Source organism: Schistocerca cancellata, chromosome 5 (assembly GCF_023864275.1).
Source record: "Schistocerca cancellata isolate TAMUIC-IGC-003103 chromosome 5, iqSchCanc2.1, whole genome shotgun sequence".
NCBI lineage: Eukaryota > Metazoa > Arthropoda > Insecta > Orthoptera > Acrididae > Schistocerca > Schistocerca cancellata.
Window position 1 is genome coordinate 14,503,014 of NC_064630.1, and position 17,825 is coordinate 14,520,838.

Sequence of the window (17,825 nt, forward strand, 5' to 3'; positions counted from 1 at the left end):
CCGATGACCTCGCTGTCTGGTCACCTTCCCCCAAACAATCCATCGCCCTACTCCAGCCAGACCCTGCTCTGCCCGCGCTCCACGCGGCAGAGTTAACACTACCAAAGATCCAAAACAGTTTGGTTCTCCACACGACCTATCGATGTAATGGTTCGATAGCATAGTATTCCCTAGGTTTACAAAACAAACCAATTATACATCGACATAAATGCATATATATATATATATATATATATATATATATATATATATATATATATATATATATATAGGGTGTTACAAAAAGGTACGGCCAAACTTTCAGAAAACATTCCTCACACACAAATAAAGAAAAGATGTTATGTGGACATGTGTCTGGAAACGCTTAATTTCCATGTTAGAGCTCATTTTAGTTTCGTTCTTCCACCTACGCTCAATGGAGCACGTTATCATGATTTCATACGGGATACTGTACCTGTGCTGCTAGAACATGTGCCTTTACAAGTACGACACAACATGTGGTTCATGCACGATGGAGCTCCAGCACATTTCAGTCGAAGTGTTCGTACACTTCTCAACAACAGATTTGGTGACCGATGGATTGATAGAGGCGGACCAATTCCATGGCCTCCACGCTCTCCTGACGTCAACCCTCTTGACTTTCATTTATGGGGGCATTTGAAAGCTCTTGTCTACGCAACCCCGGTAGCAAATGTAGAGACTCTTCGTGCTCGCATTGTGGACGGCTGTGATACAATACGCCATTCTCCAGGGCTGCATCAGCGCATCAGGGATTGCATGCGACGGAGAGTGGATGCATGTATCCTCGCTAACGGAGGACATTTTGAACATTTCCTGTAACAAAGTGTTTGAAGTCACGCTGGTACTTTCTGTTGCTGTGTGTTTCCAGTCCATGATTAATGTGATTTGAAGAGAAGTAATAAAATGAGCTCTAACATGGAAAGTAAGCGTTCCCGGACACATGTCCACATAACATATATTGTTTCTTTGTGTGTGACGAATGTTTCCTGAAAGTTTGGCCGTACCCTCTTGTAACACCATATATATATATATATATATATATATATATAGTAAAACAATTACAATATATAAAGACACAAAAAAGTCATATCTTCAGGTAACAATTTATAGTACAATAGATGGAAATAGGAGGATATGCATTTCCGGCGTTACATAGTGTTGCAGACTTTTGTTGAGCGGTGTGTGTACACGTGTGTCTTGACGGCCTGGCGTGTCCTCAGGTGCTGCTGTGCGAGGCTGAAGGAGCCCCCGAGTACGACAGCGTCACGACGTCGCACAAGAAGCAGATGGTGCTGGTGAAGTCGCTGTGGAGGGGCTGCGGCGACTCCAAGAGGTGAGCGAGGCGCAGTGTTTCTGCTCACCACTGCAAATCACTTGCTTGGGGGACTGCTGTCCTTAAATAACAGTAGGACCTCTTAGCAACTGGTACTTCACTGCGTCACTTCCATATCCGTCGGTGTTTTCTAGCACTGAGTGTACTCGAGGTAGGTTTATCGCAGCTTATTCGTCAAGGATATCTGCTGCAGCTAGTCTTTAAAATATCCAGATGGGAAGCCGCTTCATTGCTCTTAATCATCTCTTTTACTTCCATCTTGTAAGCAGTCATTGAGACTAAAATCATGAGAAACTGCACATTTTTCACTTAAGGCATTTCCTGACCAGAAATTAAAGGCACATGATATGTTGTGATACATGATACAGCTGCATTTAATCTCAGTCGCCATTCTGTGAAAGAACACTGAAGCAGTTCAGTTCAAACAGTCTCGTATGGGTCCTGTGTCGGTATTAAGCGGCAAACACCGAGAGTCGCCGGCAAAGTAGCGTATCTACTTCAGCAACCACTCTACGGTTTCTGGGCTCCTACAGTAACCTAACAAAGTAGCAGCGAGAGCTCCGTGGTACGACACGAACTGTGTATGCAGTGCCTGTGTAAACTAAGTGCACTGTTGCCACATGAACCATATTAGCGATAGACGTCTGTTCGGTAGTGGACACTTGTTTATGATGCTACAGGGTGTAATGACACTGTAAAATTACTTTGCGACAGCGGCGTGCGTTTACAGGGGCGCCTCGAGAGAAAGGATTCTTCTTGCAGACTGTTTATTGCTAAAGGGTTTTCTTCCTTGGTTTTGTTCCGTCAGTTTCTGCGTCCCAACTGTGCTTTTGCCCTCGGTGGGGGCAGATTTCGCCAGCCCTTCGGTACGTCTCTACATGCTGTCGTGACAAAAGAATGTTCAGAACATGGTGTTTCAAACAATTTCATCCCCAGTACACAAGAATACAACTCATAAATTAGTAGAGAAACGCTGGGTGATTTCTAACTTAGGCGTCGAAACCTACGCGCCAGTTTTAGTTTGTCAGTTCAAGAGACTCCGTTAATGGACTTTCTGGCGCGAATCACATGGCTCCCCAGGTTCTCCAACTCGAACGTTTCGAATTTTTTTGCGTGAGGATACGTAAAAGCTATGGTGTATTCCAGTCCTTTTGATATTGTCGACGAATTCCCGGAATACATTGTGGATGTTTGTCAATCCCTTCGGAACACGCGTGGGATGTTTCTACGTGTGTGGGCACATATGGAGGTCATGTGGGAAACTTGTAATAATGTTTTTGTCCTCAGGGGCTTATCTGTTGTTTGAATACTCAGAGTCTGTGTCGGAGGTGTTCATGTATTTAGTCGGAACATGTCGCATCGGGCATACAAACAGGTATGGTTATTAGGACTATGGTATGGTTATTAGGACTATTTGCTTGTACAGTTTTCCTCTTGTCGCCCCCTTTAGTTGGTCATATATGCTCTATAAGTAGGTTTAATGAAAATTAAGAACTATAGAAAATTATTAATTAAAGAAATTATTGATGAAATATGTTGTATACAAGAAATTAAATGTATCGTTGCAGTAAATAAATTACAAATTGTGTAAAACGTTTAAAAATTTAAACAATATGTTTATTTACTATTTATATAAACAACTGTACCTTAGGTTTGGTATGTTGTGTAACAGAGAACAGACTTCATTTGCTCCACAGTAACAGTTCATAGTGCGTACATTAGTGGTTAGAATTAAAAGAAAACGGCTATAATTAAGTTATGAAGTATTTTTTTTGCAAAAATTCTTTGTATTATATTTTATTTTATTTTTTTTTCTTTGAGCGGAGGAAACACATTGATTCTGCCATGAACGCCTATTTTAGGAGTAGTTTGATATTCTATAGGCAAAGAATGACAATCTCTTTACAACACACACTTAACTTTACTTCACCATAAATTTGCTGAAACTGCGTTTACAAAACGGTACAGTTATTGGCATTGTATAAATTTCATCACAGCTTCCAGAACGCAATTTTCACTCTGCAGCGGAGTGTACGCTGATATGAAACTTGCTGGCAGATTGAAACTGTGTGCCGGACCGAGACTCGAACTCGGGACCTTTGCCTTTCGCGGCCAAGTGCTCTATCGACTGAGCTACCCAAGTACCACTCACGACCTGTCCTCACAGCTTTACTTCTATCAGTACCTCGTCTCCTACCTTCCAAACTTCACAGAAGCTCTTCTGCGTGATTAAAGCTGTGAGGACGGGGCGTGAGTCGTGCTTGGGTATCTCAGCTGGTAGAGCACTTTTCCGCGAAAGGCAAACGTCCCGAGTTCGAGTCTCGGTCCGGCACACAGTTTTAATCTTCCAGGAAGTTTCATCAAAGCTAGTTAAACGTTTTGGATAAGAGTCTCTTAACCTATACTTTCAATTCTACATCTACATACATACTCCGCAATCCACCATACGGTGAGTGGCGGAGGGTACCTCGTACCACAACTAGCTTCTTCTGTCCCTGTTCCACTCCAAAACAGAATGAGGGAAAAATCACTGCTTTTGTGCCTCTGTACGAGCCCTATTCTCTCTTATGTTATCTTTGTAGTCTTCCCGCGAAACATAAGTTGGCGGCAGTAAAATTGTCCTGCAGTCAGCCTCAAATGCTGGTTCCCTAAATTTACTCAATAGCGATTCACGAAAAGAACGCCTCCTTTCCTCTAGAGACTGCCACCCGAGTTGCTGAGGCATTTCCGTAACACTCGCGTGATGATCAAACCTACCTGTAACAAATTTAGCAGCCCGCCTCTGAATTGCTTCTATGTCCTCCCTCAATCCGACCTGATAGGAATCCCAAACGCTCGAGCAGTACTCAAGAATAGGTCGTGTTAGTGTTTTATAAGCGGTCTTCTTTACAGATGAACCACATTTTCCCAAAATTCTACCAATGAACCGAAGACGACTATCCGCCTTCCCCATAACTGCCATTACATGCTTGTCCCACTTCATATCGCTCTGCAATGTTACGCCAAAATATTTAATCGACGAGACTGTGTCAAGCGCTACATCACTAATGGAGTATTCAAACAGTACAGGATTCTTTTTCCTATTCATCTACATTAATTTACCTTTATCTATATTTAGAGTTAGCTGCCATTCTTTAAGCCTAACTGCGCTGGTTTCTGGATCTATGTTTATTAGAATTACTAGCTTCTTATTCTGTGTATGTCATATATCTTGGACAAATATACGACTGAATTTCCGCACTTTTACACCATACAATTCCAGAGAGGAAATTACGTTTGTGTGTGGTGTACACCCACGTGGCTTGATCTCGCTGCAGTGCTGATTCGCAAGACCTCGTTGCTACACTGAACAGCACAAGAAAGAGACAAACAGTATTTGATACCTTTAAAGTTCTCCAAGTGAGTAAATCCGTGAGAGTAGAAGTAAGCTATGATTTCGTAATATTCATCTGGAAAATTTAACTGTCTCCCCTAATCTACGTTCCTCCTCCTATGTCTCTCTCGTCTCTTCCAACGGTCTTGTTATAACCTCTACCATCTCACACCCTTTCTGCCTTCCATTTGCCTTCTAAACCTTCCCTCACGTCTCTTCTTCAAAAATGGTTCCAATGGCTGTAAGCACTATGGGACTTAACGTCTGATGTCATCAGTCCCCTAGACTTAGAACTACTTAAACCTAACTAACCTAAGGACATCACACACATCCGTCCCCGACCCAGGATTCAAAGCTGCCAGCATATCAACAGCTCGGTTCCGGCCTGAGTCGCCTAGAACAGCTCGGCCACAACGACAGGCTTCACGTCTGTTCTCTCGCTCGCCTTCTGGCCACTTTCTCTGTCCATCTCCTATCCAACTCATCCTCCCCCCTCTAACTATCCATCTCCTCCTGCCCCCTTTCTCTGATCAGCTGAGCCCATCTGTGCGTATATCCCCCAGAATGCATTCTGCCACTAATCATACAACACATCAGTCTTGCAGAGCTGCCTAGATGTCAGGCATTACCAACTCTTTTCCACCCCTACCTCATTCCTATAGCAGCTAGGTGGTACTTACCCTGATAGCACTTATTTCCAGGCAATCAGTAGTGTGTGTGCATGTGCACCAACCTTGGTTGAAATCAGCCCAGTTGTTTAGGAGGAGATTTGAAACATACATACTGAACCGTGAATTTACTTTAGAAAACTGTTCTTAAGAATTGACTTTAGAAACCTTTTCTTAAGAATTTATTTTATTTACTATCGATTCATCAAGAACATTAACACATTTAATCACACTATGTGAGCTTGGAAGTAGTTGCCAATGGGTAACTGATGGAAACAAATTAAATTTCTTTCAGCAAATGGAAATTTTATTCCGAGAAAGCACCCTCAAAATATCAAGCTACAGTTTTGTTCAGAGGCAGAAAGAACAAATATTGACAGTATGAGCTTTCGGGCTGAGAACTTTGCCACTGCCGTTGACACGGCCGTAGTCACGACTGCTCACAACAAGCTCTGAAAGACTACACTGGTGCAAATCTGCATCACACCAGATTACTTTAAACTAAAAATTTTAACAACTCACAGAAGCATATAAACTAGGCGACCCGTAGGACGGATGGAAATGGCACAAAACACTAACATTAAAAAAAAATTAACTTGGCACAGAAGGTACTACTTGATTTTTTAAAGAAAACTCTTACGATGGAAGGGCGGCAACTTATATACTAAAATGACCATTTAAATAAAAACCCATGAAATGCAGTCTTACCTAAAATATACAAACATGCTCTACATTACACATATACCGCCCCTCAAGATGATAGGCAAGATAAAAACATATTTCAGGAATTCAGCCGTTACACTTCAAGCAATAAATTCGTTAACACCGAATCCGACAAACATGACAGAGGCAGCTATTAACGTACGGCAGACCAACAGACAGACAGACAGACAGACAGACGCTAACTGCCTACAAATGCTGACGAGAGACAGACGAGGAAGCTGGTGACGAGAGACTGTCCAAGAAAAGTAGTAGAATCTAATAAGTAAATGAAACAACGTATCACGAATCACTTAACTTCTAATACAGTGTGATGTCTGGCGAAGACCTGGCGCACCACGCCCAAAACGCTCTCCCGAACCTTCCGCTGCCAGCCGCTTCAACGGACGCAGGAAGGCGCGCCGATCTCCCGTCTCACGGCGTCGCAGCTCGCTCCGGGCAGACCGATGTCGTGGGTTGACTCCTGTTGCTCTCGTGTCGACCGCGAAGCCACCACCCCTAGCTATACGGTGCGGCCCTCACATGCGCCGACGCTCAAGACGCTCAAGTCATCTTCTGTCCCAGTGCGCGACCGACCAACCGATCGATGCAACCGCCAGTGACCATTGCCTGAACAAACTCGAGCAGACGGGCGGCCTAACACATACTAGCACTCCGGACGACAGGCAGACACTGACTGCCCCACTCTGACCCGGCTGACCAACTGACCAGACTCGCCGAGACTGACAGACTGACCGACTTCCGAGTTTTTTTTTCTTTATTGTTATTTTAAACACCTTGTACAAAGGTTGGCTGTCAGCAGCATAGTACGCTGCTCTTCAGCCGCAAGTGGTACAATATATGGCAGAAAGGAGGTACAGATAATACAATAAAAATGGCGGGCAAATACTGTAGACACGAAAAACAACATACACGAAGCCGTTCACGTTGGACAAGAAAAAACACTAAAACCTGTTGACACGGCGCACAAAACAAGGACGACTGCGACGGCACAGGGTAACGGTGGTGGCGTGACGGCGAAAGAACACTAAACACATACACGAAGGCACACACATGAGACATTGATGGCGATGATCTCCGGCGCGCGAATGTCCACTGAGCGTGTACGAGTCTGGGGACCTGCCAAGAGAGGACGAGGGGGGTGGGAGAGGGAGAGGGGAGAGCAGAGATGCCAAGGGCAGGGGAGACAGGGGGGAGGAAGGAAGGGAGGAAGGGGGAGGGGACGCCCGGGGGAAGAGGGGTGGTGGCAGGGGGGATGGGGGGAAAAGGAGAGGGAAGCGAGGTAGGGTGCCCAAAGGAAAATACACAGGAAGTGGGAGGGGAGGATCAAAGTTGATAGGAGGGGTAGATGGAGGGGAGGAGCGCATCATCAGGGAGGGGGAGCTGGCGGAAGCCACCTTGGGAGAGGGTAAGGAGGGTGGAGAGATGGAGACCAGGTGGGACGTGGGAATACAGGCGCGGCAGCGGGCGGAGGTGGGAGAGGATGGGTGAGACAAGCGGGTGAGGAGGATAGAGTTTATGGGAGGTGTAGAGGAGCGACTGCCGAGCTCATAGCGCCCCTTAAATGCAGGTGACCAGGCAACTTTTCCCCTTTCCCCCAGAGAGAGACACAGCGGCCCCACCGGGAGAAACGGAAGGCGACTGGTTAGCACTACCCGCTGCGGCGCGCTCTTCAAAACAGCAAATTTTACCACGGCTCACATACGCATGCACTTGCATCTATTTATCTGCTTGTTTGATTGTCCTCTACACGCCCCTTTCTTTTGCACACTCTGTATATTACAAAATATGCCAAAATTACATGATGGTATTTTTATGGGAGGGTTGGGAGAGAGGTCAGCTTTGTCAGGTTTGCTAGCAGACACTCAGGATCACTTTGGTAGGGTAGCTGTATTGACGCATGTTGTGTGTGTGTGTGTTCTGGCAGACAGGAGTTCCTGCACGAGGTGGGCTGGCTGGCGAGCCTGCGGGACGACAACGTGGCGCGCGCGCTGGCCGTCTGCTCCGCCGAGGAGCCGCTCTGCTCGCTGCACGAGTACGGGGAGGTGGGCGCGCTGCCCGCATTCCTGTCCAGGCCGGAGGGCCGCGAGCTCAGGTAGGGAGCAGCCACTGTGCCTGCCAGCGGCTGGCGTTGCTCCTTTCCTATACCACTGCCGACTATGTAATGGGTACAAGGAGACCTACGTACGAGAAAAATAAGCACCCTGCCTCGAAGCTACCGAGGGTTACACACCAGAAGTCGTCGAGATGGGACTCCTTACAATTTTTCATCAATTAAGTACACAAAACAAACAATTATCACCCACAGCAGACACCATGTGACATCCACTGTAGCCTTGAAACTGGCCCCAATTCCGCCTAGAAGGACCCACAGCATTCTTCCAGTACATCGTTTAACTCCCCCCCCCCCCCCCGCCCTGCTTCCCGGGATTTGCGAAATTACAAGTTGACAATGACTGTGAATTATGAATTTTGACCCGCGTCGGGATAAGGCATCTGAATCCGATGTAAACAATGATTATTCCGCGGGAAACAGGAGACGTTGTAACTTGATCGTTATTCAATGAGTAATTTCATTCAATAACGATCGGTAAATGAAATAATGGAAATAATTTGGAAATAAATTTTGCGAGTGGAAATTTTTGCCGAAAGAAATGATTAAGTTGTAAAAGCAATTAAAAAATCGGTCGCCAGCTCAGCTGATGAGCGACAGTACTGTTAAGTACGTGAATAATTGTGTCAAAAATAAAGTTTACCTGTTTGTAGCGCAGCAGGTGGAACGGGAACTTTTACGTAAGTGCTGTCTCAGGCTCAGTAGTCGTATAAAACAATGTCATAACAATCTAACTACATTTATTTTGCTCATAATTTGTCAGCTAAGTGCAATGCTGACAACATAAATAATTATCTATCGAGATTTTGAATAGTGGACTCTCATTCTGTCTTTAAAATTAGGTACTTTGCACAGTTTAATCTACTGATAATGAAATATATTGCCAATAATTGATTAACTATGTTTTGAATGATAATAATTCATTAATTGGGGTGTTGTCAGGTGCTATAAGCTTTATAGTTTCATGAAATATCCTTGAATCAACTTCAGCTGAATATGCATTGAAATATATCTTAATAATCAAATTTATTACTTCAGTCTATGATTAAGTTACTACGGTTGGTGTATGCTTATTAAGTGCAACAATTAACTACAATAACCAGTCTGAAATTTACTCTTCACCGTCTATGCAAATAATTTGATAATTAACATATTTTCTCTTGATAATGGCGTGACACACTCGGTTCAACTTCAGAGAAAAGCACAGCCACTGGCAAGCCCTCTACAATTTTATCCTACGAAAATTTCGTGGATCTTACTTCTCTCGTTGTCGGTGGATCGACGGAAGTCCACGGCAGCGACACAATGTGGCAGCGGGCTTTTACTGTTGCGACTTGGGCCCACAGTGCGCTTCACATTTAAGTCCTCTTTTCTTCAGCACCATGCCCACTAATCCATAATAACTTGCCCGGCCATCCTTCCAGATATGCCGACCATTTCTTTCCCGTCGTACTTAGATCCACACACTAGCCGTTAGACGTAACACAGCTAGGACTAGCAGCACTCCACTGTACGTCTTACTCCGAGCACGGCGTCACTGCTACTACTACCCGCTGGCGCGCTCCCGCGCCCAGAGGCGCGACAAAACAATCTCTCTGACTTCAACGTTAACTAAATATGCCCTGACTTGCCAGTGTTAAATATTACATAATTTAAACATAGTATTTACAATACATATTTACACTAGACAATACATCGTATACAAACAGTTTCATGTGTTAAGTAATCGAAGACTGCGTTGTAGAGTCACAATCGTAGCCACATGGTGCTACCCATTAATTATTTTACCTGCATATCTACCAAGCTGCGGGAATCGTGATAGCTATAATTCTCTAGGTTTTTAAATACTGTCAGACATTTCTTGTTGATTTCAGGTCGGTTGATTTCGTAGGCTGTTACAGAATTGATAGCCTGCCTGAGTGTTCGTCACACTGGGGATGTATGTATGATGCCCTGAGAAAACGGCTGCTCTCAACGTGAGAGAAAGCAGTGTCCACATCTCACTCATGAAGAAGAAACAGGAACATCTGGTCGCCTGTTCATCGAAAACACTGAAATAAACTTGCGGCTTCATATCCATGTAGACCAGAATGAATAGGTTATTGTCTTCATACGTAAAACGCATAAAACTACACACGTGAGCCTCCAGGTTGATCTGAACTGCACCCTCCTCACACTGTGGTCTGAACGCCTCGCTAGGCTGTCGGTGCACTCAAAGTCTTGCATCAATTCAAAAGAGGCAAGTTGCGGCACACAAACACGTGTGCAGCTGTTTTCCAGATTGTGTGTTGTTTGATCCCTTCACGCATCTAGCTTCACTTGCCGCTACAAGCAACACCATTTAACGAGATATCACTCCGTCTTCAGGCCACAAGTGGCCCATCGGGACCATCCGACCGCCGTGTCATCCTCAGAGATGATGCGGATAGGAGGGGCGTGTGGTCAGCACACCGCTCTCCCGGCCGCTATGATGGTTTTCTTTGACCGGAGCCGCTACTATTCGGTCGAGTAGCTCCTCAGTTGGCATCACTACGCTGAGGGAACCCCGAAAAATGGCAACAGCGCATGGCGGCCCCGATGGTCGCCCATCCAAGTGCCGGCCACGACCGACAGCGCTTAACTTCGGTGATCTGACGGGAACCGGGGTATCCACTGCGGCAAGGCCGTTGCATTTAACGAGATACCCGACTCCGTATATACACATCATGCAGTTCCCTCCGCAGTGACCGCTCAGAAACTGGTCAGATTTGATATCGATTGTTTTTTATAAGTCGTGACACCCGCCTGCTGTCCCTCTCGGTTAGAATATTTTTTACCACCACTGTACTGACGCCGTGGCACAACGCTGTGAGTAGTACACCATTTCTTGTAAATATGATGGATAGTCTGCGTTGATACACGAACGTATTGAGCAATTCATTTCACTGTGTGGTCGTCTTTACGTCCAAACCCGGTATCTTCCTTCTATCACTCTGTCGAGTTGAGCCATCTTGCAGGACTTGCTCCGTACAAGCGAACAGCGCACGCACGTCATTTCGCTGCCATGTCTTATGTCAACAATGGAGTGTCATGTGAAGGCTTGGTAACAGTTTCACACCACATACAGTGCTTGAAAGGGCCTAGCGAACTTTTAGATGGGGAGACTAATACTTTGTCAGATATTGTACTTTACTGAGTGTACTCAACGCAGTACAATGCAAACTTAAAAATTGTGCGTTTAAGTAGGATACATGTGCTTGTTACCCAGTACCTTGTAAGAAGTAGAAATGATTCATCTCAGGTTCTTTAGCACAGATCTGTCATTTATGATCACGTGTTGATTGTTTTATACTCAGAAAGCAATGAAAATAACGCTGCATCCAAGTTTTGGGAACGAGTGTCACGGTGAGTTTTGAAGCTAAATAATTTCTGCCTGGGACGGGTCATTCCGTAACCATTCTCTGCAACCTGACGAAAGACGGGTTGCTCTCTTTATGCTGGCAGAAGACAGAAACTTTATCGTGTACATAGGTCTTTCTGACAAATTTAAGTCTTTAAAATGCCATGAAAAAAAAGTATGAAAAGAAGATTACAGTTTAACGCCCATTCGAGGGAGCGGACATTAAAGACATTATACTTGTTCCAGATTAAGTAATGACAGGGAATTATATGTGACACGATAATACTACTCCCTACGAAGCCAAAATCACAGTGCACAGTTGTATATATTCATACTATAAGATACTAACGTAGAAACTGAAATGAGTCTACGAGTAGTATGTCAACACGCATCTCTCTTTCAGTTTGAGACAAATATCGGTGAGAAAAATAATACACAATTCTGCTACAGGTGTTAAAGTGTTACTGTGTCACGGGAGCAGATCAGTAGTATCTGCAAATGACTGTTTCTGTTCGTCTTCCGGAATGTTCTCCATCTTTCTGTAGTAGACTAACGAAATCAGCATACTTCTCTACTTAACAATACTCATAAGTAATACTTGTTCCTCTCAGTAAGTAGAAATTTGTGTTCTTAATAAGTTGGTGAGTAGAAAACATTTCAAAATTTTTGGTAGTGAATTAGTTATTCCTTCAGTTTATGAATATTATTTCCATTCCAGTTACGGATGTCTCATATATATGGCGTCGCAGATTGCATCGGGAATGAAATACCTCGAATCTATGGAACTGATACACCGCGACTTAGCAGCAAGGTAGGTACTCCGTTATTCAACTAACATACTGTATAACACAGAGAGTACACAAAAGTAGCATATGTTTCACTGTAAAACTATATTGTACAATCGTTACATTTCTTCAAGATGAAACATTTGAACTGGTATTTACCTCGTTTTCGGTGGAGTTTCCTCCTGTTTAGTTTGTTGGATCCTGACCGTAGGTATGAAATAAAGTTATTTTTCTCCTGCTTCTCAAAAAAATTCGCGACATGTCCATCATTAAACATATCTATTCTATCATATTAGACGCTTCCAAACAGCAATCTACATGTCACGTCCGATTCAAATGGTATCTCCAAAAAAATTTCTGTAATCTGAAAAAAAGGGAAAGTGAATCGTTACAGCAACGTCGAGAAAACTCTAGAATGAAATATAGGAATGCCGTGGAAACGCTCATGTATTCAGCTCCTGTGTTTTGGGGAATCACAAGAAATCTTAATCAATACGGCCGGGTGCAGATTTGGATCTCGCCCCTTTCGAATACGAGCCCAGTATATTGATCACTGCAGCACTTCATGCAGTCTTGTATGTAAGCGCTTGCAAATGAAAGATTGTCTTTGGTGATGATATTCACTAACACTGACTGAGCCCATAGTTCGTGAGTGGTGTTACACTTCTGGTGCCAAGGCATATTTCCTATATAATATTTCTAGATTTGCCCACTCTTGCTGGGAGGTTACCCATTAATTGTTATACTGACCTCCAATTAACGGTATTACGGCCCTGGAGAAGCAGGTAGCTAACTCGCCAGCCAGCTATAATGATGACTTCTTTAAGTCACTCACGGCGTTGTGTGTTAAGAGTAATAATTCCAATGGCTCCTGTTCAGCCAATACATTTCAGAAGTCCTCTACTACATCTCCGAAGGTATTGAGCAGTAGACTACATAGATATCTGCATGCCCTGAAAGTACTCTCTATAAACAGCTGTAGGGTTTGTACTGCTGTCTTCAGCATATGAAGATTATGCATCAATTAGTTAGTCCGCAGCTCGTGGCCTAGAGGCAAGCGTTTCTGCCTCTGGATCATGGGGTCGCAGATTCGATTTCTGGGCAGGTCGGGGATTATCCCCGCCTGGGGACTGAGTCTTTGTGTTGTCCTCATCATCTCATCCTCATCTCGTCATCATTCGGCTAGTAGAGAGACTGGAAATGGAAAGACTGTAACTTGTACGGGTGCTGACGACCACGATGTTGAGTGACCCACAAACCGACATCATCATCATCAATTAGTTTGTTAGTTACATGTTATATACATCATTTGAACAATCCATTTATCGAAAGATGTGAAACGTGTGAGTTTACAGGTTACATATACATGATTTGTGTTAACATTAATGAACACATTTGTTTTTAGTTGTGTCAAGCAGTTAAACATAATAACTATTATTTTTAACGTTTCTTTCACAGGCTACTACCTTTAAACATAAATTGACCCACAATACAGAAGGAGTTGTCCAGGAGAAATTATTTTAGGTTAAATTTAAAACCCTCTATGCTTGCAGTCACACATTTTGTGTTATACAACAAATGTTCAAATCTTTTTCTTGTTGCGCATTGAACTCCTTTTTGAGGCACTGGTAGGTTTAATAATGGGTACTAGAGATCATTCTTTCCTCTTGTACTGTAAGTATTACTCTAAAATTTTGATGAATCATTTATACTGAACTTCATTAGTGACTGTATGTATTATATCCTAAACTCCTTGAACATATATCTATATGAAGACCACAGATGAGCACCACATGTTACTCTTAATGCTTGCTATTGTGCAATCGGTATCTTGTTTTTAAGTGGTGACCTACCACATAAAAGTATTACATAAGATATTGTTGAGTTTAACTACGCAAAATATGTCATGAGGCAGATTCACGTGTTGGCAATACTGTGTGTGTGTGTGGTCTTCAGTCCTGATACTGGTTTGATGCAGCTCTCCATGCTACTCTATCCTGTGCAAGCTTCTTCATCTCCCAGTACCTACTGCATCCTACATCCTTCTGAATCTGCTTAGTGTATTCATCTCTTGGTCTCCCTCTACGATTTTTACCCTCCACGCTGCCCTCCAATACTAAAATGGTGATACCTTGATGCCTCAGAACATGTCCTAACAACCGGAGCCTTCTTCTAGCCAAGTTGTGCCACAAACTCCTCTTCTCCCCAATTCTATTCAACACCTCCTCATTATTTATGTGATCTACCCATCTAATCTTCGGCATTCTTCTGTGGTACATGGCTACACTCCATACAAATATTTTCAGAAACGACTTCCTGACACTTAAATCTCTACTCGATGTCAACAAATTTCTATTCTTCAGAAACGCTTTCCTTGCCATTGTCAGTCTACATTTTATTCCTCTCTACTTCGACCATCATCCGTTATTTTGCTCCCCAAATAGCAAAACTCATTTACTACTTAAGTGTCTCATTTCCTAATTTAATTCCCGCAGAATCACCCAATTTAATTCGACTACATTCCATTAGCGTCGTTTTGCTTTTGTTGATGTTCATCTTATATCCTCCTTTCAAGACACTGTCCATTCCGTTCAACTGCTCTTCCAGGTCCTTTGCTATCTCTGACAGAATTACTATATCATGTGCGAACCTGAAAGTTTTAATTTCTTCTCCATGGATCTTTATTCCTACTCCGAATTTTTCTTATGTTTCCTTTACTGCTTGCTCAGTATACAGATTGAATAACATCGGGGAGAGGCTACAACCCTGTCTTACTCCCTTCCCAACCACTGCTTCCCTTTCGTGCCCCTCGACTCTTATAACTGCCATCTGGCTTCTGCACAAATTGTAAATAGCCTTTCGCTCCCTGTATTTTACCCCTGCCACCTTCATAATTTGAAAGAGAGTATTCCAGTCAACATTGTCAAAAGCTTTCTCTATGTCTACAAATGCTAGAAACGTAGGATATGCCTTTCCTTAATCTATTTTCTAAGATAAGTCGTAAGGTCAATATTGCCTCACGTGTTCCAACATTTCTACGGAATCCAAACTGATCTTCCCCGAGGTCGGTTTCTACCAGTTTTTCCATTCGTCTGTAAAGAATTCGTGTTAGTATTTTGCAGCCGTGGCTTATTAAACTGATAGTTCGGTAATTTTCACATCTGTCAACACCTGCTTTCTTTGGGATTTGAATTATTATATTCTTCTTGAAGTCTGAGGTTATTTCGCCTGTCTTATACATCACTAGATGGTAGCGTTTTGTTAGGCCTGACTCTCCCAAGGCTGTCAGTAATTCTAATGGAATGTTGTCTACTTCCAGGGCCTTTTCTCGACTTAGGCGTTTCAGTGCTCTGTCAAACTCGTCACGCAGTATCATATCTCCTATTTCATCTTCATCTACATTCTCTTCCATTTCCATCGCCCTTGTATAGACCCGCTATATACTCCGTCCACCTTTCAGCTTTCCCTTCTGTGCTTAGAACTATGTTTCCATCTGACCTTTTAATATTCATGCAAGTGATTCTCTTTTCTCCAAAGGTCTCTTTAATTTTCCTGTAGCTAGTCTCTATCTTACCCCTAGTGATACACGCCTCTACCTCCTTACATTTTTCCTCTAGCCATCCCTGCTTAGTCATTTTGCACTTCCTGTCATACTGGGCTCGCGTTCGGGAGGACGACGGTTCAGTCCCGCGTCCGGCCATCCTGATTAAATTTTTCCGTGATTTTCCTAAATCGCTTCAGGCAAATTCTGGGATGGTTCCTTTTAAAGGGCACGACCGACTTCCTTCCAAGTCCTTCCCTAATCCGATGAGGCCGATGACCTCGCTGTTTCGTCTCTTCCCCCAAAACAACCCAACCCAACCCACTTCCCATCGATCTCAATTTTGAGACGTCTGTATTCCTTTTTTCCTGCTTCATTTACGCATTTTTATATTTTCTCCTTCATCAATAAATTCAATATCTGTTCTGTTAGCCAACTATTTCTATTAGCCCTCGTCTTTTTACCTACTTGATACTCTGCTACCTTCACTATTTCATCTCTCAAAGCTACCCCTTCTACTGTATTTCTTTCCCCCATTCCTGTCAGTCGTTCCCTAATGCTCTCCCTGAAGCTGTGTACAACCTCTGGCTCTTTCAATTTGCCCAGATCCCATCTCCTCAAATTCCCACCTTTTTGCAATTTCTTCAGTTTTAATCCGCAGTTCATAACCAATAGATTGTGGTCAGAGTCCACATCTGCCCCTGAAAATGTCTTACAATTTAAAACCTGGTTCGTGAATCTCTGTCTCACCCTTATATAATCTATCTGAGACCTTACAGTCTCTCCAGGGTTCTTTCATGTATACAACCTTCGTTTATGATTCTTGAACCAAGTGTTAGCTATGATTAAGTTATGCTCTGTGCAAAATTCTACCAGGCAGCTTCCTCTTTCATTCCTTAACCCAATTCCATATTCACCAAGTATGTTTCCTTCTCTTTCTTTTCCTACTATCGAGTTCCAGTCACCCATGACTATTACATTTTCAACCCCCTTCACTATCTGAATAATTTCTTTTATCTCATCATACATTTCATCAACTAACTCTTACAAAAAGAGCAAAAGAAGCTGAAGTTAATTGTTTGAGAAGCTGAGTAATATGCTTCTTCCAGTTCAGGTTTTCCTCAATATGTAGAACCCAAAATTTGGAGCGTTCTAAACTATTTACTGACTGCTGTTCATATGCTACATCAGTTGTTGATGTTGTTTCTTGTACAAAACTGAATACAGTTTCATTTTTCAAAATGTAGGGAGAACCAATTTTGAGAGAATCACTTGATAATTCGTTGAGAAACATAATTAACAATTTCTACTGTTACTTTTTGTCTGATGGGCTTTATTATAAAACTAGTATCATCTACAAAATGCACATACTGTGCTTATTCAATGTTAAGTGAGAGACCATTCGCATATAAGAAAGAATAGGATTGGACCAAAAATATAACCCTGTGGGATTCCCTTTGCGATTTCTCCCCACTCACAAAGATTTTCTACCTTTCTATTTTACTATTCAACACAACTCTTCGCGTTTTGTTTGTTACGTATGACTCAAACCACTTGTTTGGAAAGCCATCACTTCAATAAAACTTAAGTTTTTCTAGGAGTGTAGGATGATTAATGCAACTAAACACCTTGAAAAGGTCGGAAAAAATATCAACTGGCGATAGTTTATTATTTTGGCCTTGTGGCATTTGATTAGTGAATGTATAAATAACATTCTCAGTCGATCCACTCCTCTTAAATCCAAACTATGATACGCTAAGTAATTTTTTTCTGCTTAAATGTGAGACTACTTTTGAGTACATTACTTTTCCAAATGTTTTGGAAACAGATGTCAATAAGGATCAGTCGACAATTATTCGAGTCTTTCTTGTCATTTTTCTTACAAGAAGATT

General features: G+C 42.9%; 1 protein-coding gene and 1 pseudogene across 1 annotated transcript in view; one reads left to right on the forward strand and one right to left on the reverse strand.

Annotated features, from left to right (window-relative positions):
• The window catches only part of LOC126187749 (discoidin domain-containing receptor 2-like), a 751,525-nt gene that overhangs the window by 703,312 nt on the left and 30,388 nt on the right, over positions 1-17,825 (forward strand). The window contains exons 15-17 of the mRNA XM_049929002.1: positions 1,242-1,354; positions 8,043-8,210; positions 12,326-12,418. Of these exons, the coding sequence (XP_049784959.1) occupies positions 1,242-1,354; positions 8,043-8,210; positions 12,326-12,418 (374 nt within the window). The remainder of the gene's footprint in view (positions 1-1,241; positions 1,355-8,042; positions 8,211-12,325; positions 12,419-17,825) is intronic.
• On the reverse strand, positions 10,782-10,899 carry LOC126189311 (5S ribosomal RNA; annotated as a pseudogene).